Here is a 24957-nt window from a genome sequence, read left to right as displayed (position 1 = left end):
AAAGTCACTCCACTTTACCATACCCATGTCAGACATGTCACTAGTGGACAGCGACATGCCTAGTGAAAGTGGTGGAATGCAAACAAACTGACTGAATGAACAGTGAAAAAGAAGCAAATATGTTGTGTCAAGGTGACACTTCAAGGGCAACTGGCGTGCAGTTTTGCTAGATGTCTACTGTTGGCAGAAGGGATACTGCTATGGCCAAATGCAGCTGCGCAGGAAGGATTGCATGAAGCACATGGCTGACCCATACGACTCAGGCGCACACACTCTCACCTGGCACCCGAACAGAAGCCCTCACACACACACCATGCACATGGATGACACACACATGCATGTGCACTCACCGGACAATGCCTCGTAATCAGCCAGATCTCCCACGCCTTGGATCTGTTCCTCCGTGACGTAGGTCCCAGCGACTGACTCATGTGGAGTGAGTTCCATGTCTACTACTGGAGACCCACCTCCAGTCACTAGAGTTGCGGCATGACTTGAGGCCAGCTTACTCTTTGCCCTGCGCTTTAGGTCATTCCAGCGCTTATAGCAATCATTGGCTGTGCGCCTCACGATTCCAAGGGCACTTACGATGTCCGCAACGGTCTGCCAGTGTGCCTGGCGTTGTGCAGGTGTGGTCTTGGATCCTGCAACAATGACCATCTCGTTGTCATGTCCGGACACATACTCGACAAGTGCATTCAGTTCGTCATCCGTGAAGCTGGGCTTCCTGGACGGGCCGGACTGTGTAGCCGTGTCTGGGGCATCAGCCAGTGCGGGACGAGCACTCTTCCTCTTCCGCTTGGAAGGTGGTGGTGATCCTGAGTGTCCTGCGCCGCTCTGGACACTAGGGGCAGTAGCCCTGGTGGACTCTGTATCAGGAGTGTGGGATTGCACACTCAGCATGGGAGTTGGTGCAGGCATTGGCTCTAGTGTGATGGTGTCAGGGGGAATGTCAGCAGCATGGACTAGGACCGACACTGTCCTGGCTGGGTGTGTGAGGGCTGGGGTGGATGGAGCCGCAGCTGCCCCTGCAGCCTCTCCGCCCTGCCTCCTTGGTGCAGCAGATGACCTTGCTGCCCCAGATCCACGTGGCATGATGGCATCAACGTGCACCAGCGCACGTGTCGTAGCCCTGCTGACCTGGAAGTCAGCCATGGAGTCAGCCAGGTCTGGTGCCACAATGGGCTGGTCCAACAAGGGCTGAGCATGGATGGTGTCAGCCACTTCAGCCTCAACGGGAGGGGGGGAGGGGGGGATGGGGGGGGATGATGGGTGCCCTTGACTGGTCCTCCACACATGGGGGGACAGGCTCACCCTGCAAGTTACAACCACGTCCCCTACCGGATCCACCACGGCCACCACTTGTGGCTCTTCCACCTTTGCCACCCTTACGGAATCCTCGCCTCCCAGCCATGGCACTGATATTAATGTGCGTATGGGAGTGGCTGTAGACAATTGTCCTGGGCAATTGGGGGTCAAAGGGGTTGGGTACCAGATGGTAATTGTACCCTAGTGCTCTAGCACGGCTGATTGTAACCCCTGGGGAAAGATGACGGGTCACGCAACGCACAGGAGGCCCAAAAAAGGGAGATGACGTGCACGCAACCCCTCCTAGACCACGTGTGCAGAAAGAAAAACCTGCACTACGCTGTGGCACCCAGTAACACAAGAATGAACGTATGCGTGTCACACGCAGCCTAGAATGACCTCTGAAGGGGTAGGCTACACACGGGGCAAGCACAGAAGTTGGATACGTGCGTGACTCACCGTCTGCCAGGTAAAAGAGCGTGAAAAATGAGCGCGTTTGGCTGGCTAAACCCCCGCCAAAAGAAGATGTGTACGCTGTCTGAGAAGACAGGACAACAGTAGAAGGGGACACTGTTTGAGGGAACAGGCCCAGGTAAACCAGTAAAAGAGAAAAAAGAGAAAAAGCTGTCAGAGGTAACAGGGAATACGAACTGGAAACGCCGTGAAGTAAATCGCGTGTGAAACGACAAGAAGTACAGAATTCACCCACTCGCTCTCCACGAAAAGCACGTACAAGGAAATGGTGTTCTACATGTACCTTATATACAGGCCCACACGTACAGCGTCACTTACGCGGCGTGTACGTTCACCAATCACACGCTTTGTCACTCCTGCGTGTAGATCCATTTTCACCAATCACACGCTTTGTCACTTCTGCGTGTAGATCCATTTTCACCAATCACACGCTTTGTCACTTCTACGTGTAGATCCATTTTCACCAATCACACGCTTTGACACTGGGACGTGTCACGCAACAATTTCCTGCACGTGCAGGTGACTATAGGCGCGCATATGCTGTTGACGGGTTTACGCGCTAAGGGCCTTTGCTACGTGTGGGATTTCACTCCCTATCAGGCTGTCCACGCGTTCACACACGAGAGACCACGCTCCTGGCCAGGAGGCCAAATTACTGCCCCCCAGAGCCCTGAGCACGCTCCCACCTGCCATCTGCTGCTGCCTGACTGCCTGCTGGCCACGTGCCCCACAGTGCTGGTGGGTGGGGGTGTTGGGAGACATGGGTGGGGGCCTGGTGGAGGGTGCCCCTGCACTGGTGGGGGTGGTGGGAGACATGGGTGGGGGCCTGGTGGAGGGTGCCCCTGGTGGCGGGGGGGTGGGGGTGGTGGGAGACATGGGTGGGGGCCTGGTGGAGGCTGCCCCTGGTGGCGGGGGGGTGGGGGTGGTGGGAGACATGAGTGGGGGCCTGGTGGAGGGTGCCCCTGGATGGTGGGGGCTGGGGGTGGTGGGAGACATGAGTGGGGGCCTGGTGGAGGCTGCCCCTGGTGGCGGGGGGGTGGGGGTGGTGGGAGACATGGGTGGGGGCCTGGTGGAGAGTGCCCCTGGTGGCGGGAGGGTGGGGGTGGTGGGAGACATGTGTGGGGGCCTGGTGGAGGCTGCCCCTGCACTGCTGGGGGTTGGGGGTGGTGGGAGGCATGGGTGGGGGCCTGGTGGAGGCTGCCCCTGCACTGCTGGGGGTTGGGGGTGGTGGGAGGCATGGGTGGGGGCCTGGTGGAGGCTGCCCCTGGTGGCGGGAGGGTGGGGGTGGTGGGAGACATGAGTGGGGGCCTGGTGGAGGGTGCCCCTGGATGGTGGGGGTTGGGGGTGGTGGGAGGCATGGGTGGGGGCCTGGTGGAGGCTGCCCCTGGTGGCGGGGGGGTGGGGGTGGTGGGAGACATGAGTGGGGGCCTGGTGGAGGGTGCCCCTGGATGGTGGGGGCTGGGGGTGGTGGGAGACATGAGTGGGGGCCTGGTGGAGGCTGCCCCTGGTGGCGGGGGGGGGGGTGGGGGTGGTGGGAGACATGGGTGGGGGCCTGGTGGAGAGTGCCCCTGGTGGCGGAAGGTGGGGGTGGTGGGAGACATGGGTGGGGGCCTGGTGGAGGCTGCCCCTGCACTGCTGGGGGTTGGGGGTGGTGGGAGGCATGGGTGGGGGCCTGGTGGAGGCTGCCCCTGCACTGCTGGGGGGTGGGGGTGCAGGGGGACATGAGCAGGTGTGCAGGGTAGTCCCCTGTTTTGTAGGCTGCCTGCAGGGGCCGTGGAGGGTGTACAGGGAACACCTGTGAGGACCCACCCAGCCTAATCGCGTGTGACTTCCCACGCACCCCTGTAATACACGTACCCAGCCAAATCGCGTGTGATGATTCCCACGCACCCCTGTAATACACGTACCCAGCCAAATCGCGTGTGATAATTCCTGCGCACCCCTGTAATACACGTACCCTGGCTAATCGCGTGTTAAACTTCCCGCATACCCCTGTAATACACGTATCCTGGCCAATCGCGTGTTAAACTTCCCGCGTACCCCTGTAATACACGTACCCTGGCTAATCGTGTGTTAAACTTCCCGCGTACCCCTGTAATACACGTACCCTGGCTAATCGCATGTTAAACTTCCCGCATACCCCTGTAATACACGTACCCTGGCTAATCGCGTGTTAAACTTCCCGCGTACCCCTGTAATACACGTACCCTGGCTAATCGCGTGTATAACTTCACGCGTACCCCTGATATGCACGTTACCCGCTTTGCGTTCCTTGTTTGGCAGCCCTGTAAACTGGTCCAGGGTTAGCGCAGCCCTTTGCGGTGATTTAGCGATTTTGATGGCTTTTCCTTGCGCGAGGGCGTTCTTGGGGGCGTTACTGGCGCTGCTGCAGGGTCGCTGCGATACTCTGCGCCACGGCTGGTTTGGGAGCCTAAAATCCATGAATACGCTGTGCGCCGGATTCGGTTTTGGCGCACGCGGCTGGCGCAGACTATCGCACGCGCACGCTGTGCGCCAGCCGCGTGCGCTACTTGTGCGCTGAATTCTATGAATTACCCTGTTAATCTAAGAGAGGTCTCCCAAAATGCCATGGGTTCTATATAACCTGTCAATTGTCTGCACAGTATGCCATGTGTGTTTCTTTAAATGCCACAGGACAGTATTCATTCAATACGCCTAGGGTGCATTTGAAGGTGCTATGGTCTTAGTTTTTGTCCTCCTTCTTGCCCTCTTGCCAACTTCAGTATCTCAATAGAACTCCAGCCTCTGATCATCTGGAAGCAAGCCCACCCTGGTTCTGCTCGTGCTGAAATGTCCAGTGAGCCATGGAAAGCTAATTCCTCCTATCCATATGCATCTTTCTGTTGCCTCCTGGTGTATAAGTAGATGGAAAGGCTGAGGTGTCCCACACTGTCTCATTTTGCTGAAAGAGGACATAGACATATCGTACTCTAGCCCCCATTCTCTTCTATCCCTGCTGCTTCACTTCTGGATACGGTGCTTTGGAACCAGCAATTCTAACCTCATGAATGGCTACCAAAGTGATCTGTATTCCGTAACAGACAGGAACTCTCAGCGGACAGCATGCAACACTCCTATGGATCTACAATCTACTCTCAGATTTCCAAGGCAATAGACAGTCTGCTTTAATATGCAGGCGTTACAGAACTAGCAATTGGAATGAAAGGGTAGGTGTACAGTTAAAGTTGAGATCGATGACAACCGCTGCAGGATCCTCTGGTGGGATTGTATTCTGTTAAATACTGGAGCAGAGGGACATGTGCTGTTATGTCAACATTGTCAAAAGAAGTCTTCATGTGAATTATTCAATAAACCCTCTGTTCACATCTGTTAGGGAGAATTCTCCTTTCTGCGCTAATTCCCTTCAACCTTAGAGACCCTCAGTTCTTTTGCTGGACTTTGGAACTTTTTTAATTTTAAGCCTGGAATGAGCGAAACCTTTTCCTCACTCTCCCATGTATGTTGACCTGATTTGGCTTATGTCCTTCCACTATTTTTGGGGTCCTACAATCTCCATATGCATCTACTGTTTGTATGGTGACACACAGTACCTTCACTGCAGTGTCACAGAGAAATCCTTTAGATTTCTCATGAGGTTTAGATACCTTTTCTTGTGTGAAATGCTGTTCCCAAGAATAGTAAAGTGAAATTGATTTTACTTACCTTTTCTCTTTGTAGGTCCAGCACACACCATCTTATGTGGAGTGCTGGGGTGTTACCTAGTAGCCCCCTATCCTACATTCTCATGTGACATGTTTATGTTACCCTCCCTACTTTAAATGGCTAGTGGCAGCGGGTTAATGTTCCCACCATTGGGCTTTTCTACCGCAGGCTGAACCCTCAGCTGCAGTACAGCACCCATGGGTGACCATTTTGTCAAAATGGCCCAGACTTTTTATTTTGCCATTTTCTGTTTGTGAGATCTTTCTTGGGTTTTACTCTGTGCGTAGAACCAGATTTGAGCCCTTTTGTTTGTCTTTCCTTTGGCAGGCTTTAGCCCTGAAGTCTGCCTCTGGCTCCAGTGTGTATGGAAGGACAGGATGTGAGGGAGGGTCCCGAAACTCCCCTGTCCTTTGTCTCTAGAAATGCCTGAATTCAACCAGTCCTGATTCACCCTGCTGTGTGTTTGACAGCCTAGGCTGTGCATGAATGGGAGAAACCTGCTTAAAAGGCGAGGGTTTTGCGACTAGAGGCAGAGTCGACCACTGGGAAAAACACCTTATGAAGAAACCGTGAACAAAGTTTGCTGGATCATCCTTGTCCTTCGAATTACCTGGTGAAGCCCTGCTGCTGTGCTGAAACTCTCTTTTCAATTCGGCAGAGAAGCACCAGAAGGAACAACTTCTCCCCTTAGGTTAGTGGAACCAACTAAACCCTGAGACAAACTCCATTGGACCATCTTCCCCAACTGGCTGTACTTCTTCATTGCTGCAAGAACCGAGTGGTAGGGGTTGAGTAATCTGTAGTCGAGTGAAAAGTCTGAAATTCGGCTAGAAGCTCCAGGACCCTAAGCTCTAGTCCCCTCACCAGAGTGTACGAACCTAGGAGTGAAGGAAGCCCAAATGGTATCCGAGATCCGCAACGGTTCTCGGATACCATTTGGTATCCATTTGGTATCCGAGTACTCTAGCCCCCATTCTCTTCTATCGCTGCTGCTTCACTTCTGGATACGGTGCTTTGGAACCAGCAATTCTAACCTCATGAATGGCTACCAAAGTGATCTGTATTCCGTAACAGACAGGAACTCTCAGCGGACAGCATGCAACACTCCTATGGATCTACAATCTACTCTCAGATTTCCAAGGCAATAGAGAGTCTGCTTTAATATGCAGGCGTTACAGAACTAGCAATTGGAATGAAAGGGTAGGTGTACAGTTAAAGTTGAGATCGATGACAACCGCTGCAGGATCCACTGGTGGGATTGTATTCTGTTAAATACTGTAGCAGATGGACATGTGCTGTTATGTCAACATTGTCAAAAGAAGTCTTCATGTGAATTATTCAATAAACCCTCTGTTCACATCTGTTAGGGAGAATTCTCCTTTCTGCGCTAATTCCCTTCAACCTTAGAGACCTTCAGTTCTTTTGCTGGACTTTGGAACTTTTTTAATTTTAAGCCTGGAATGAGCGAAACCTTTTCCTCACTCTCCCATGTATGTTGACCTGATTTGGCTTATGTCCTTCCACTATTTTTGGGGTCCTACAATCTCCATATGCATCTACTTTTTGTATGGTGACACACAGTACCTTCACTGCAGTGTCACAGAGAAATCCTTTAGATTTCTCATGAGGTTTAGATACCTTTTCTTGTGTGAAATGCTGTTCCCAAGAATAGTAAAGTGAAATTGACTTTACTTACCTTTTCTCTTTGTAGGTCCAGCACACACCATCTTATGTGGAGTGCTGGGGTGTTACCTAGTAGCCCCCTATCCTACATTCTCATGTGACATGTTTATGTTACCCTCCCTACTTTAAATGGCTAGTGGCAGCGGGTTAATGTTCCCACCATTGGGCTTTTCTACCGCAGGCTGAACCCTCAGCTGCAGTACAGCACCCATGGGTGACCATTTTGTCAAAATGGCCCAGACTTTTTATTTTGCCATTTTCTGTTTGTGAGATCTTTCTTGGGTTTTACTCTGTGCGTAGAACCAGATTTGAGCCCTTTTGTTTGTCTTTCCTTTGGCAGGCTTTAGCCCTGAAGTCTGCCTCTGGCTCCAGTGTGTATGGAAGGATAGGATGTGAGGGAGGGTCCCGAAACTCCCATGTCCTTTGTCTCTAGAAATGCCTGAATTCAACCAGTCCTGATTCACCCTGCTGTGTGTTTGACAGCCTAGGCTGTGCATGAATGGGAGAAACCTGCTTAAAAGGGGAGGGTTTTGCGACTAGAGGCAGAGTCGACCACTGGGAAAAACACCTTATGAAGAAACCGTGAACAAAGTTTGCTGGATCATCCTTGTCCTTCGAATTACCTGGTGAAGCCCTGCTGCTGTGCTGAAACTCTCTTTTCAATTCGGCAGAGAAGCACCAGAAGGAACAACTTCTCCCCTTAGGTTAGTGGAACCAACTAAACCCTGAGACAAACTCCATTGGACCATCTTCCCCAACTGGCTGTACTTCTTCATTGCTGCAAGAAACGAGTGGTAGGGGTTGAGTAATCTGTAGTCGAGTGAAAAGTCTGAAATTCGGCTAGAAGCTCCAGGACCCTAAGCTCTAGTCCCCTCACCAGAGTGTACGAACCTAGGAGTGAAGGAAGCCCAAATGGTATCCGAGATCCGCAACGGTTCTATTTGCTAAACTCTGAAACCGGGAAGTGCACCTGAACTGAAAAGAGCCTGTAGCTGCTGACAATCTCTCAAGTACCGCTGCAGGAGCCCTCCAGGCGTCCTCCCTCTTGTCCCTGTGACTGAGGCTCAGGAACACAGGGTCTGCACCGCTGTAGCAGGACAGAATTCAGCTGGACAACTCTTCTTCAAACCAGAGGTACTGTTTAGACTTGGGGTGCTTACCTCATTGTCTTTTATCTGTACCTTTCTCAGTTGGGAATTGCAGTGGCTTCATTTTACAGTTGTTTGCAACTTGGTTTCCATAGGCTTAACAGCTTACGACCCTCCAAGTGATTTTCTAACAAACTCTCTAACTTTATGCAAGACTTTGATTCTAAGAAGTGCCTCAGCTCCAAAAACTATTTCAAATTGACTTTGGCTGCCCTGGCTCCTTGCAGACTCTTCTAGCCCATTGACTTCGATATTGTTTGAAACTCATAGATGGTAACGTGTTTTTGACTTTTAGTGCTGGAAAAGGCTTGTCTAGATTTCATTGGAAGATGTAAGTGTCCTCACATATACTAAGAACCTGTTTAACCTTTTCCTTCCTTAAACCTTTCCTTTCTGCAACCTCAGAATCTGCAAAGTATACCTAGTGTGATATATAAATGCCATTACTGTCCTTGTGAATGAAGTCACCTCAGGGTGTAGAAATTGTATAAGAAGCATATCCAAATCTTTTCCACTGACTTGTTTGGGTTCTGAAAAGTACTTTTAAAGTATATTTACATTGTTACATTAATTGCCTTTTTAAAGAACGCTTATTTAAAAATTGATGTTAATTAAAAAAATTACTATTTAGAACAGAAACCTTGAGTGTAAGTGTTACCTTTGTACTTGTACTTCTGGATGTCATTTTTACAGCTCTACAGCTCACGTTTACCCCTCTTTAGAATGGCCTGGCTGCTCAGTCACACTACCAACTTGTCTAGTGCATACCTATACCAAAAGGTGGGTTACCTAATACCAAGCAGATAAGTGTTGTGTAGTCTCACACAGTGTGACTACATCAAGTCTTACCTAACACTGGTGGCAGGTCGTGGGATTGTCGTAGAGTGGTTACATTGACTGTGTTGTACTTGTGCCCAACTAAACCAGTTACAAGGCTAAGCTCCACCACAATTGTAAGCAATTTTAACATGCCAAATATGGGTAACTTTAATGAGTCAGCCCTGACTTGCCTGACAGTAGAACAACTGTGTAAAAACAGGGCTCTGACTCTGAAAGGAAAACAATGTCAATTGATTGTAAAGTTGTTAAATCACCAAAGGTTGGGTATTAGGCCTGTAACACCTACTAACCCAAATAATGTGTAGATTAATGATGAGGATGCTAGTTTAGAGTCAAACTCCAATCTGCAAGAGCGGTCAGAGAAGGGAGAGGAGTGTCTAGAAGGGAGCCACCCTCTTCCACAGCATTCCCCTGTACCTCAGTCACTTTCCATTGTGGCCCCACAAGGTCCAAATCTAAACCCCGATTATATTTTACTTGAGAGACTAAGATTAGAGTTGGAGTTCAAGAAACTGGATGAACAAATTGAAACCAAACATCAAAAGGTGAAACTAAGAGAAAGATAAATGCAGCATCAAGTGGAGATGCGAAAGATGTCCCTTGATTCTGCTTCCCTTTCAGGGTTGTCTAGGTCTACCAGTCCCAGGAGGCCTCACCTGCCAATGAAGCAGTGGATATGTATGAACCTAAACTTGATGTGTTGGATTTGCTGGGTATGTTTGAATACACCTATGTTCTTCAAGGAATAAAAGGGAATTATTTCATTCCATGGTTCATGTCTAGGGTCCCCCCGAATGGCTGTGATGCTGTTATGGAATTGGGTGCCAGTGATAGAAAAGATTATGAATCAGTTAAGCTGGCATTAATAGCCAGATTTGGTAAAATTCCTTTCCAGTACCTTGAGATGTTTAAGGCCCTCAGAAAGTCTGATGGTACCCCTTGGGCTACCTGGGTATGTAAATGTTTAAAAAACTTAGATGGTTGAGTTACGGGGTACAGAGTACAAACCTTTGAAGGAATGAGAAATCTTGTTTTCCTTGAATCTATATTTGATGCCTGCTATCCTGAACTGAGACAGTACTTGGCTGACTCAAAGGAAATTGATCCTAAAATATCTAGCACAAGTTGCTGACTTATGGGTAGCCAACAGGGCCACTCATAAAGACTCTGGGTCCACGTACAAGAAGGAAGAGGGGAAGCAGCACAAGAAAGAGGGTAAAGAGAGGTCTAATTCCAACCATCCAAAAGAGGGCCACAAACATAGCAAGGGTAAAACTAGAGGGAGATCAACAGAAACCCCCATTCCCGACAACATTTGGGAAATGTTTTGTATGTGGGTCTGTAGATCATGTGAAAAGGGATCCCAGATGTAAGGGTAAACATTGAGGGGTCCACACTGCCTTGTTAGCCATCATCCACGAGGCAGAAGCACAAATGGCAAGTGCTCTCTTTTAACTACTGGCTGAAGACCCCATTGGGGTACAGGAAAGTGTATATTTAGTATCCCTGGGTCTGTGGGAACAACAGAATGTGGATGTTTATAACTCCATTGCAGATAAATAAGGATGGTGTTCTTGTAAATGGCCAGGAGACCACTGCCATCAGAGCCACTGGGGCAAGCATTACAGTGGTTGATGAACGTGTTTTCCCACCTGAGGATGTAGCTAGAGCACCCAAATGTCCCACTAAACTTGCACGAGTCCCTATCCAAATGGTTCCTATTCTGCCAGCTCTCATCCAGTGCAATAATATGACTGTTATAATTCCTGTTTGTGTACAGAATGAAGTTCCCAGGGAGCGTCATGTTGGGAAATGACTTGAAAACTCTTGGTGTAGTTTCTAGTACCCCCAGACTTCCCAGCAAAAAGAAGCAGGAGCACCAAGATTGGCCAGAGAGGCACCCTTAAGAGACCCTAAGTTTGAGGTGAAGGAGATTTCCAATATCTCCAGTCCACAGGAAGGCCACCCTTCTACTTCCAAAACCAGGAAAGAGACAAAAGAAGAATCCAAGAACTCTGTGAGAAAGAAAGGTTTGAAAACTAAACCTGTTCATAGGACAAGGACATCCCTGAGAAGACTGTCCCAGGTCACTCCAGTGAACCCGGCCCCAGCTGATGCTGAGTGGAAGGACCAACCACATTTTGTGGAATCAGCTACTAGTGACACAGAGGTGGAAGAAAAAATTCCTTGCTTTGGAGATCTAGATCCTAAAGAAAATCCTGAGCTGCAGACTTTACTTGCAGAAGGTGGACACTCTAGGGAAAACTTTTGTAAAGGACAAAGAGAGGGTCCCTCTCTAGAAGGTCTGTGCCAGCAGACAGCTTACCAGCTGGAAGGGCAAGAAGGAATCATACCAGTACTGTGACCGCATAAGGTTGTCTGGTACTATTACTGCGACTAAGGGAAGGGGGAGTTGCAGGGGTGTCGCCCGTTCCTCTTAGTCATGGCAATGGTGGTCAGGGGTTTTGGGGGTGTCCCCCACATCCATTCAATGGAGAGTGGGGGACACAAATGTATAAAAAAAAAGAAAAAAGGCCCCTACGGGACCAGCGCTGAACCACATAAGTGGGTGGGAATTGACACTGCAGGGATTGAGGGAAGTCTTCAGGAGACTTCTGTGTGTGCCGCCGTTAAGTTTAGTGGCCGGGGGGGAGTGCAGTAGGGGGATGCAGGCCACAGTGGTCTTTCTGATCACTGCAACGTACCGTAATGGTCATCGACATTTTCGTCAGTTGAATTACGGGCAGCGCAGTGGTCATATAGATTCGGGCAAGAGCCAGGGAAGCTTAGGCTTTACTGGGAAGACACCCTCCTCTACAGTGAACCTACTGAGTCTACCCCAGGGGACTACAGGAGACTGGTAGTGCCTCAGGAGGCGAGACAAAAGTTCCTACAGTTAGCACATGAGATCCCTTTGGCTGGTCACTTCACTTTAAAGATGACCAAAGAGAGGCTATCTCTGTACTTCTACTGGCCCACTGTGGGGCTGATGTAGATGCATTCAGTAGAAACTGCCACACTAGTCAGACTTCTGGCAAGAGTGGATCGAAGAATGTGGCACCTTTAGTGCCACTTCCTGTGGTGGGAGTCCAGTTTGAGAGGGTGGGGATTGACATTGTTGGTCCGCTAAACCCTACAACTTCCTCAGGCAACCGATTTATATTGGTTGTGGTAGACCATGCTACCAGGTATCCTGAGGCTATACCTATGAGAACTGTTACTGCTCAAGTAGTGGCTAAGGCCCTCCTTGGTATGTATTTCTACCAGGGAAGGTTTCCTAAGTAAGACATCTCTGACAGGGGATCATATCTTATGTCACACTACATGCAGAGCATGTTGGAAAAAATGTGGAGTGACTTACAAGTTCTTAACAGCCTACCACTTCCAGATCAATGGGCTGGTGGAGAGGTTTAACTGTACCTTGAAGAGCATGATAGGTGCTTTAGAAGAATCCCTTAGAAGAAAGTGGGACCTTCTACTGTCATGCCTTCTATTTGCTTATAGAGAAGTCCCTCAAGCAGGGGTTGGGTTTAGCCCCTTTGTACTTCTTTATGGTCATTTAGTCAGAGGCCCTTTGGCCCTGATCACGGAATGGTTGGAGAGGGCTCCTTCTCTACATCCAGTGAGAGTCACTGACTATGTGCTAGGCCGCGGGAAGAAGATGGCACTGAGGATGACAGAAGCTTCAGAAAACCTGAAAGCAGGTCAGGCTCTGGTCAAGCATTGGCACGACTGAAGGCCAACATGGTGGAGTTTACTCCAGACCAGCTTGTCTTGGTTATGGTACATACAAGGCACATGGCCTTACAGGACAAGTGGATTGGACCCTTCAAGATTGTAGGCAAGCTTTGAGAGGTCAACTATTTTGTGGACTTGTGCAACCCCAAGGAGGCCCCGAGGGTCTATCACACTAACCGCCTGAAGGCTTATGTTTCCAGAGCTAGGAGCTTTGCTTCTAGCCTCTGATCAAGAGGAGGAAGAGAGTGAGCCTCTCCCTGATCTCCTCAGGGGACAACCTTAAAATGAAACAATTGAAGGAGTGAAACTCTCTTCATATTTGACTCTGCAACAACAGGAGGAGTGCAAGGCTATGTTGAATCAGTTTGCATCCCTGTTTTCACTGACAACAGGCTTCACCCCTTGGGGCCAGCATAATATTTTCACTGGTGACAGTCTTCCTGTCAGAAGCAGGGGTCAAAGAACATCAGATCATGTCAAAACTCACATAAAGGAAGAGGTCAAGAAGATGGTTGACCTTGGAGTTATTGAGCCATCTGCAAGTCTTTGGGTTAGTCCAGTTGTACTAGTACTAAAGGCAGGAACCAAAGAATTGAGATTCTGCGTGGACTATAGAGCTCTTAATCCAGTCACCACGACTGATGCCATCCTTTACCCAGGAAAGATGAGCTGGCAGTGAAAATTGGTTCAGCCAAAATCCTCAGTACATTTGAACTGTACTCGGACTATTGGCAAATAGCTCTGGCAGACCATGCCAAGGAAAAAACTGCATTCTCGACCCCAGGAGGCTTATACCAGTTTAAGGTTAGGCCTTTGAGACTCGGGAAAGCACCTGCTGCATTTCAGAGGTTGGTGAATCAAGTTCTGAAAGGGTTAGAGGACTGCTGCATGGCATACTAGGATGACATTGCAGTGTTCATCCCCACTTGGGAAGAACATCTTCACCACCTAGGATATTTTTTGCAGGCTCTATAGCAGGCCCATCTGACCATAAACCTTCAGTGCAGTGTCACCGAAAAATCCTTTAGATTTCTCATAAGGTTTAGTTACCTTTCCTTGTGTGAACTTCTGTTCCCAAGAATAGTAAAGTGAAATTGACTTTATTTACCTTCTCTCTTTGTAGGTCCAGCACACACCATCTTAAGTGGAGTGCTAGGGGTTACCTAGTACCCCGCTATCCTACATTCTCATGTAACATTTTTATGTTACCCTCCCTACTTTAAATGGCTGGTGGCACTGGTTTTAATTTCCTATCATTGTGCTTTTCTACCGCAGGCCGAACCCTCAGTTGCAGTACAGCACCCATGGGTGACCATTTTGTCAAAGTGCACCCTGACTTATTTTTTCACCATTTTCTGTTTCTGTGATCTTCCCTGGGTTTTACTCTGTGCGTCAAAACAGATTTGAGCCCTTTGTCTTGCCTTTGGCGGGCTTCAGCCCTGAAGCCCACCTCTCGCTCCAGTGTGTCTGAAGGACAGGATGTGAGGGAGGGTCCTGAAACTCCCCAGTCCATTGTCTCTAGGAATGCCTGATTGCAACCAGAGATCTTCTTGGACCTTTGAATTGCCCAGTGAAGACCTGCTGCTGTGCTGAAACTCCTTTTTCAATTCGACAGAGAAGCTCCGGAACTGACAACTTCTCGCATTGGGTTAGTGGGACCAACTAACCCTGAGACGAAGTCAACTGGATCATCTTCCCCGAATTGCTGTACTTCTTAATTGCTGCATAAACCGAGTGCCAGGGGTCGAGTGATCTGTAGTCGAGTGAAAGGTCTGAAATCCATCTAGAAGCTCCAGGAGTCTCCTAAGGACCCTCCAGAAGCAGGATGGCCAGAGCTTGAGTCCCCTCACCAGAGTGTACGAACCTAGGAGTGAAGGAAGCCCAACCGGTATCCGAGATCTGCGACGGTGCTGTTTGCTAAGCGCTGAAACCACAAAGTGCTTCTGAACCGGAAAGAGCCTGTAGCTGCCAATGATCTCCCAAGTACCGCAGCAGGAGCCCTCCATATGTCCTCCCTCTTGTCCCCACGACTGAGGCTCAGGAACACAAGGACCGCACTGCTGTAGCAGCACAGAATCCAGCTGGACCACTCTTCTTCAAACCAGAGGTACTGTTTAGACTTGGGGTACTTAACTCATTGGCCCTCATTAGGACCCTGGCGGTAAGGGGTTTGCGCCAGCGTTAGCTGCGCCGACCCCTTACCGCCAACTACGAGTTCCCATAGCGCCATGGTCATTTTTCCGCCCGCTTTTTGCGGGCGTAAAAATCCATGGCGCTATGGGACCTTGGTGTTAATTACGCCACCGTAATTTACGGTGGCGTAATTAACTCCTTCCCCACTCCCATTGAGCCCTATGGGGCCGAAATGGGAATGGGGAAGGGTAAATGGGTCAATGGGGACTTACCGCCCCGCCAACCTCGGAATGGGGCGGTAAGTCCGCCATCCGCCATGGCGTAAAGGGACTTTGCGCCATGGCGGAAAAGTCCGCCGACGGCGGAAAAAATCCGCCAGGGTCCTAATGAGGGCCATTGTCTTTTAGCTATGCTTTTCTCAGTTGGAAATTGCAGTGGCTTACTTTTAGAGTCAATTCCAACTCTGTTTCTACTGGCTTAACAACTTGTGACCCTCCAAGTGATGTTCTAACAAACTCTGTAACTTTGTGCAAGACTTTGATTCTAAGAAGTGCCTCAGCTACATAGACTGTTTCAAATTGACTTTGGCTGTCCTGGCTCCCTGCAGACTCTTCTAGCCCTTTCTTTCCTGCAACCTCAGAATCTGCAAAGTATACCTAGTGTGATATATAAATGCCATTACTGTCCTTGTGATTGAAGTCACCTCAGGGTGTAGGAATTGAGCATATCCAAAGATTATCTACTAACTTGTTCTGATTCTGAAAAGTAATTTTAAAGTATGTTTACATTGTTACATGAATTGCCTTTTTAAAGAACGCTTATTTAAAAAAATGATGTTAAGTAAATACCTATTTATAACAGAAATCTTGAGTGTGATTGTTACTTGGATACTTGTATTTACAGATTTCATTTGTACAGCTCTACAGCTCACATTTACCCCTCTTTAGCTAGGCCTGGCTGCTCAGTCACACTACCAATGTGTGTAATACAGACCTATACTAAAAGGCGTGTTACCTAATACCAAGCAGATAAGTGTTGTGTAGTCTGGCACAGTGTGACTACATCAATTCTTACCTAATAACATCTGTGTGTGCTTTGCATGTATGATTATTCTAATGCTATCAAAAAATATTACTGAATTTAAAAAAAGAAGCAGAAGATGAGCAAAGGAACATGGAAAGAATGTTCTTCCACTTGATCAAGTCAAACAAAATAAACAATGAAGTTCAATTTCAAAGGTTAGCCACTGTTGTGATCCAAATTGAACCGAAAGGCGTAGCGTAGACCTGTTAATTTGCCACTCCTTACCTGCTATTTGTATTGATCCATCTTCTCCTAAGAGAATATTACCAGCTTTCAGGTCCCTGTATTGCAAAGAAAAAAAAAGATGTAGGGATATTAGGCTTTCTTTCACAAACATTACTATTATAATAAAAACAATTTCTGCCTTAAACCTTTTTGATGGAACCACATATTCTATCCTTTCAAGGTCAGATCCAGATTAGGTTTAACCGAGATTCTATTGCGGATTTCTAAGAACACAGACAAAGAGCTAGTAACAGAACGAGCCAAGGGGAAATTATGCAGGATATTATAATTAATGCCATCTGTCGCTTCATTAAAATGTGAATGAATCTTCCTAATCACAAATTAATCGCTTTCTTAATGGCATACCTTGTCTAGAATTAGCATTTGCTAGGCATTAAAAAATTGCTTCCAAATGACTGTGTATTTAATTTAGATTTCACAACAAAAGACACCCGAAGATTAAATGGGAATCATTGTCCCTAGGGATGCAAGGTATTCACAAATGTGACCATTTTCCAACTTGGAGGGTGTCTATGTTATGATGGATTATGTTTTTCATATGTAAACAACAATTGATTGTGTGTTGACAACTCATAATATTGAGCTAGGATAATGTGGTCTGTCTCAATACTGCAGACATAATAAACACTAATAGTATTTGCATGTATAATGGGAGAGCCTCAGAACAATATAACCTTCACAATTTAGAAGCTCAAGGGAGAGAGACATACATTATTTGATGGGTTTATACATTTTGTGAGTTTCCCAGTATGGAAGAGCAAGGGACCTATAATGAAGGCCAAATTCCCCTTAGATAGCTCATTCAGATAATGCATGACATTCAAATAAAACATCAAATAGTGCGATATATATATATATATATATATATATATATATATATATATATATATATATATATATATATATATATAAAATGTAGAACAAGAAATAAGAACACATGACTTCCAATACGTTGATGTGCTTCTGCCACCCAAGTCCCCTCCCACAAATTTGGCAGAAATTGAAATCAGTCTCCCAAATATTGTTGGGTAAACGATAAAAGACTGAAATCATTCCATAACCTTGTTGTTACTATTAAGTTTCAAATTAAAAAGCAACTCCTAAACTCTTCACTCCTCCAAGCTCTGAATACCTGAAATCCTAATAAGTTGTAATTTAGGAAGGGTGCTTCCTGATGTCCCTACAGCTCTATATAGTGTTGGTGATCCAGCCCCTGTGCAGTTTGCCTGCTTATGCAGTGTCTCAATGGGTCACTTAAATGAATGTACTGCTAAAGTGATTGGATTTCAAGCACTGAATATTTTCTCTCTCTGTATATGGCTGTTGAAGCTGCTTTCATATCAGCTGAACATGTTGCACACCCAAAACATCTAACAGTGAAGGAAGACAATCAGTATTGTTGCAAGTACAAGAGGAGGGCACACTATTGGGTGTAGTCATTATAGCCATGGAGATTTAAATAAAAGGTGTAACCAAATATAACCATTAACAACAAACCTACTGTAGGGTGCATTAGCCAGGAGCTAAATTCTATTGTTTCAAGGAGTCAAAATCGGGCAACAGTGGAATTAGTACTATACCCCCTGTATGAGAACAATTCAGGCTACATGTTTTCAGAAGGAAATAGTTTTGACCAATTCTATAGGAAAAAAAACATGCTACTCACATAAGTGATCAATAGTAATTATGAACCGGTTTCATGCTACTCAAGACAACACTGTTGACTCATAGCTATAAATTACAATGTACAGTAGGCTGGTTTCCACTGATTCAAGTATTAGGTAAGTGTGGTTGTTTTCGGGGCCATAATAAATAGCATATCAAGAGGAACATTAGAATTTTAAAGATGTGAGTTAAGGGCGTCTAATCGTATCTGGAAAAGAAATAGAATGGGCACCTCAGGGCCATGTAGCCCCAATGTCAGTGGGTGCCCTTTATATCTGTTCTGTGACATTTGGAGAATTTGAGAAGTGTCTCATTTATCTTAGGATATTCAACATTCTTCTGCTATTTCAAACGGGGATGGTAGCTGTGACAATGGAAAACTCCATTCTATGTTTTTGCTTGTAACAAAAAGGTTGCCAGAAGTCTTTCTAATTTGGAGTATCTCATTGGATAATTCCTGCTGCACCTCTAAATCCAAAACAGAAATATCGATTGCTTCCTTATCTTTCACTTGTAAATAGGGATTCAGTCTTCTTGATCCATAAAGGAATGTGTCTTCAAATCCTTGGTGACGAGCATATACAAAGTTCAGAGAAGTCAATATTTTTGGTCACAGTTTCAGAAGGCAGCTTGCCGACCTACCAACCTCTTGGGTTAGTCAGTTTTTTTTCTTTTGAAAAATACATCTGATGCAAGGGCCTTGACACTGTCATAGAAGGCAGTGTACAGTACACATCTCAGTTTCATAGCTGAATGGATTCTGTTTTTTGGCCATTTGGAGGATCTGTATACTGTGTTTATGGTAAAGTACACAGACAATGAATGGCCTCAGATTATCTTTTGAATAGAGTTCCAGAATTGCTCCAAGAGTTCTCTTAGTAGTTGCTTGTAAGAAGAATGTTCGATTTAACATACACAAAGAAGCTTTAAAATAAGTACTATTCTCTCTAATTAGTGATATTGATAAAGATGGACAAGTGACGAACCATTTACAGCAGTTACTATGACCATCTTTATTCAGACTCCAAATCACTGGTATTGGAAAAATAGAAGCTCAATGGTATATTAGTAGGTAGATATGGGCCTCAATGCACAAGCAGAGCCTGAAAACTCTTTTTTCAGGCTCTGTTTTTTGTCAGGTGTTCAAGTTCCTTCTCATGGAGATGAATGGAATAGTGGTAGGTGCCTTAGTAAAATCTAATTTCCAATCCAATTTCCAATTTCCAATCCAATATTTCCAAGGATGCAATGATTTTCAGCATAGACATTCAATGACTGAATTGAAGTTTCCCCAAGAATCCACACAGTCTGCCTTCTCAAACACATATCCATAGCCATTGTCAGTGCTCTCAAAACTCCTGCATACAAAACTCCTGTTAGCCTCTCTTCCTGTAGACCAAAGCCACCAAACCTGATTGGCTAATCCCCACAGTCCCCATTCCATGCCAGACATCCACAAAAGACCTGGGTGTGGCACGTGCTGTCCACAGACTACCATGGTGTCCGTGGACCCCGTGGAACAGGGGCAGCCCTTCTACCCTTTCCACTTTCCTGTTCTCAACACTCTCTCATTGGCTGCTTTTAAAGAGTCACACATCCACCCATCAATCACATCCAAAACCTCTACATCTAACCCTTTCATCTAATTTCAACACTTCAGATGTACACTTGAACTCTCAGAGTACATATCTCCTGTTAGTGAAAGGCATCTGCATCAAAATGTACTGTGCAACTGTCCAAGATGTCTATTTCCAGATTCAACAAGATCTGCATCTAACAAAACATAGTGCAGGTATGCTCATATTCTTTTTTAAAAAGCTGTCTCCCACTCTTTCACAAATAAATATATATATATAAATATATATATATATATATATATATATATATATATATATATATATATATATATATATATTCAATGTAAAAACTTTGTTAAAGGGATGTTATGGTTAAGTTGCACTAATAAAAACCTATGAAATTCAATGAAAAAACGTTGTTAAAGGAACGTTATGGTTCGCCTGTGCTATGTGGACCCCGTAGCACAGGGGCAGCCCATCTACCCTTTCCACTTTCCTGTTCTCAACACTCCCTCATTGGCTGCTTTCAAAGAGTCACGCATCCATCCATCAATCACATCCAAAACCTCTACATCTAAACCTTTCATCTAATTTCAACACATCAGATGTACACTTGAACTCTCAGAGTACATATCTCCTGTTAGTGAAAGGCATCTGCATCGAAATGTACTGTGCAACTGTCCAAGATTTCTATTTCCAGATTCAACAAGATCTGCATCTAATAAAACATAGTACAGGTCTATTTCCAGATTCAACAAGATCTGCATCTAATAAAACATAGTACAGGTATGCTCATATTTTAAGCTGTCTTCAACTCTTTCACAAATAAATATATATGTATATATATATATATATTCAATGAATAAACTTTGTTAAAGGAACGTTATGTTTACAAGTAAAACCTCAGAAATTCACCAGTTATGGTAAGCTAAGCAACCATAACTCACGCCACCACCATGCACTCCTAAAACTAACACCAAGGACATCAAAGATGACATCACACATGTAACTGATGACATCACTGATGACATCACATGTGAAATTAATTTTGATGAAAAGTCCCTACAGGGGGTTGTGTTATAATGTTGGTTACATGATGTCAGGGGTGATTGGAAGACATATCATGAACTACTTAATGTATTAAAGAATGTACTCATCTAAACAACATTTTATTGGAGTGTTGTTGTTAATACAGGAAACTAATCATATATAAACATAGCCAATGGCTGCAGCATGCACCATAGAAGTACAATATTTATAATCTTGTAATTTTGGAAAGCACAATAATGAATGCTACCTTATGCAAGTTTTGAGTAATGGCAAACATGTAATATTTAGCTAACAATTCAAGACCTACTACACTTGTGCTAGAACATATGAAGAACCAAAATGCATACGAATCAGAGGCACATACAGGGAAACTAAAGTAAGGAAGAAAGAAACAGCATCATCAGAAAATGTAAATAACATTAAAGATCATCTTCATGTATACAAATGAATTGTGTGTTTGAGGCTTGCCTATTTCCCCATGTATGTGCACCATTAGCTGAGACTAAACTCTAAGGAACGTACTTTAAGAACATATGATAAGGTTAACGTCTAGATATATAGCACCTTTCAATTTTAATATTCTGACTGTCAGTGAACCAAACCACCTGGCCCATATATGTCAGTGAACAAAAACAAGTTGCCCAGATATGTGATATCATCAGTGATGTCATCACTGATATTTGTGATGTCATCTTGGATGTCCTGGGAGTTAGTCTTAGCAGTGCATGGTGGGGGCACGAGTTATGGTTGCTTAACTTACCATAACTGGCAAATTTCTGAGATTTGTTGGTTTTACTTTTGACCATAACGTCCCTTTAACAAAGTTTTTTCAATGAATGTATATATACAGGGCTCCTGCTACTTACCCTGTAATAAACTTCTCAATAAGCATATTCTCTACACTTCAAAATGTTTCTATTTACAATCATTGTGATGAAAGTAAAACAATGCCCATGTGCATGTATAGCAGCACTGTGTCACTGTTTCATAAAATAAAGGAAAAGCAGATAAAATAGATCTTTAGACCATTTTTAAGTGGCCCTTAGTGTCTGTTTAATATGTTGTCAGCACATGCATACATCCCAACATCACCCATTCAAATGTATAGGTGCCTTTTAAGTCTTTATTTTTCCTTTGCATTCTGTCACTTGCAATTAACTTTGCCCATTATAAAACTCAAACTACAAGTCCCAGAATGCACACAACTTAACTTCAAGATTCAAAATTGTGACATGTATATCAAATAAACATATACAATGCTGTGCTTTCCAAATTATTTATTTGGGGAAGCATTTTGAAGAAAGTTCAAACATGCATCTCTGCATTTACTGCAGCACTGTGTCACTTTTTCATAAAAGAATGCAAAGGCAGATCAAATAGATTTTCACACCATTTGTAATTGGCACTCAGTGTGGGCCAGTTTAATATATTGACAGTACATATATCTAACATAACCCATTCCAATCTTCACCTGCTTATAGAGTCATGTTTTTTTCTCTACATTCTTTGACTTGTACTCCAACTTTCACAATGGGAAAAGGGGAACTATATGTCCCAGAACGCAAACAAAAAATCGAGGACTACTTAAACACCGACAGAATAGAATATATCATGTTGGAAAGTATGCATATACTCCTAACATATTAAACTTCTACACACCAACTGTCATTTAAAAATGTACTAAATATCTTTTCCATCAACCTTTCTTCTCTTTTACAAAATGTTACAGAGCTTCTACAAATGCACATATGCATTTGTTAACTTTCATGAAAATGCTCCTAAAAGCAAAAATGTTTAACTTTCAACCAATTTTATTAACTGTTTTCCCCACCACTCCTCCTTCCTTCATAAATGTCAATGTTGCTTACTAAAAGTACTTCCCCATTACCACATAACTCCACTAAATTTATTTTACAATTACAGGAAATAAGCACATTTCACACACCGAGGACAACAACCAAAAAAACAAATATCCTTTGCATCCAATAAGGTAAGTACATTAATGTACCATGGATGTGTATGTAATTACAGCAGCACAGTTGCCCTATATATATATACCCCAGACTACTCTTATCAAACCAACTTTTCTTTCACTCTAACCCAATGTATTCCAGCATTCACAGTCTTACTATTCCCATCTATAGACCACCATTGCTCAAAACAGCACAATCACCCTACAGATTCCATCACACCACCACTTGCATACTCCCTAACCCAACACCATCACACCTCTGCAGACTCTTACTTTCACACCCTTCCCAACCACACCTAATATACCACCTCACAATCATACAGCACTCTAATCATCTCTACAATCACACCCACAAACCCATGCACCATACATGAATATACATTGCACAACTTTCCAACACAAACTTTCTCTTTTCCCAACAGACACAACAAAATGCCTATTAAAAAGCAACTCTGTAGAAAAGAAAGAGGAAACAGAGCAGATAAGAATACAACTACAGAATATTGTCATTCAGCCCTAACACAATTGATAGAACACATTAAAACAAAAGAGCTAATAACCTCGCTCAAAAAAACTAAAATAGCCACAACTAAAAAAGGTAAGGTCCATCTTGCAAAAATGAAAAGTAAAAAAATATGTACAAAGAAAAGAAGACCTACTAACAAACCTAACCCTCTATTTACCAGTGCTAACGTAGTCAGAGTAAAATGTTCCACTGTAGAGTTTTTCACAATATTATGAAAACAGCTTAAAAGTCACAAACTACCCTTAAAAACTACTGCAGGAGACTAATCCTGCAAGCTCTAATTGACAGCGCTTTACAACTAAAAGAGAAATTATTTGTATTGATTTTAAACAGAATGAAACCACTAACTAAATTAACCAATAAATTACATAAAACAACTTCTTAACATGTGCTGTGTCAATATATACACCTTTACAAATATCTGTAACCATATTTCAAAAGAACAAAAAATAATTGCCATAGATAATAATGGTCGAGGGTATGAAATGGTGCAACATACCATTATGGCAAAATAAACCCTTATAGAAAAAAAGTCCCCAACAAACTTTGAACCAACTGCTCCTTTCACTCAAACAAACCATCCAGTGTACAAATGGACATGCAGCTCAATGTGTAATGTACTCCAACAATACTTTCAATGTTTATGACAATTCCTCAGTCACAATTTAAAACTAAAAGACAAACCATAGACTCCTGTCCAGTGCACAGCCAAACTGGTCTGCAAGGGCATTCATTAGCCTGCATTTTAGGAACTGCTTGCAAAAGCACTTTCCACCACACCACATCAAAATGTTGGCAACACACCATTATACTATACGGAAATTGGTGCATCGACTACAACATGCAAAAAGTCCTGATCTAGAACTGCAAAAGTTAAATAACATTCTCCTACATGGAACAGCCAAAGAACTGCTTCAAGAAATAAAGCACATGTATCGTAAATACTGAAGTTGACTTAGATAATTCTGTTCCTTCCGAAAACATTACTGAAAACCTCGTAAACACCAATGTCCTAATAAAGACATAAAAAAAAGAAATATCTAAGTTTTAAAACACATCTGCTGAAATACCAGACCCAATATGGGTCTGTTGTCGCAAAACGTTTTATAAAAAGATCACAAAATAAGGAGATCTAGCCTACAAAATAGACAACAGTGAAGAATCCCAATGGTTACAATTAGCTTTACATCTAATAGCAGAAACTAAATACAAAATAACGGACCCCTGAAATGTTTGCACATACTGCAACACAAAGCTTGACAATAACCAAATGCCATCACGTGCTATCATTAATAACTTTCCCACTTCCGAAAGCTTTCTAACAATTTAATTTGTATGAGAGCATTAAAATAAAAACAGTGCATCCATGTCAAGCGATAATACGCCTTCAAATGAGATCAGCACAATTACCTCCATCCGAGTTACTAACGGGTATCCATGGCAAAGTAGTATATTTGACAATAGATCTAAAAGAAAATGTACAAACTCTAGGAGTACAACGATGAATAGATCAATCTTTGCTTATACAAGTTAATAGTGTGCCAACAAAAGACAAAAGAATTTGGCAACAACTTGTCGACTTAAACAAAGTTAGACAAGCCCTACAATATCTAAAAGAAAACAATACTACAAAGATATAAACATAGAGCAAAACCAAATTAATCAAGACTCACCAGCAACTGGCCAATTTGAACATGTAGATCCTGTTACTGCAGCCAACATTTCAGACCAGTATACAATTCACCCACTACACTCCAAAGACACCACTGATGATGCATTCGAAAAATATGAAATGCATCAAGCCAAAGGATCCCCAATGAGCATATGCGA

General features: G+C 44.4%; 1 protein-coding gene across 2 annotated transcripts in view; it reads right to left on the bottom strand.

Moving 5' to 3' along the window:
• The window catches only part of STK39 (serine/threonine kinase 39), a 2038823-nt gene that overhangs the window by 1362022 nt on the left and 651844 nt on the right, over window positions 1-24957 (bottom strand). For both annotated transcript variants that reach the window (XM_069616263.1, XM_069616262.1), the window contains exon 5: window positions 16317-16372. In XM_069616263.1, the coding sequence (XP_069472364.1) occupies window positions 16317-16372 (56 nt within the window). The remainder of the gene's footprint in view (window positions 1-16316; window positions 16373-24957) is intronic.

This window comes from Ambystoma mexicanum, chromosome 9 (genome assembly GCF_040938575.1).
Source record: "Ambystoma mexicanum isolate Mex_15411 chromosome 9, UKY_AmexF1_1, whole genome shotgun sequence".
In the NCBI taxonomy this organism is placed as follows: domain Eukaryota; kingdom Metazoa; phylum Chordata; class Amphibia; order Caudata; family Ambystomatidae; genus Ambystoma; species Ambystoma mexicanum.
This window is presented reverse-complemented; position numbering and strand designations above follow the sequence as displayed.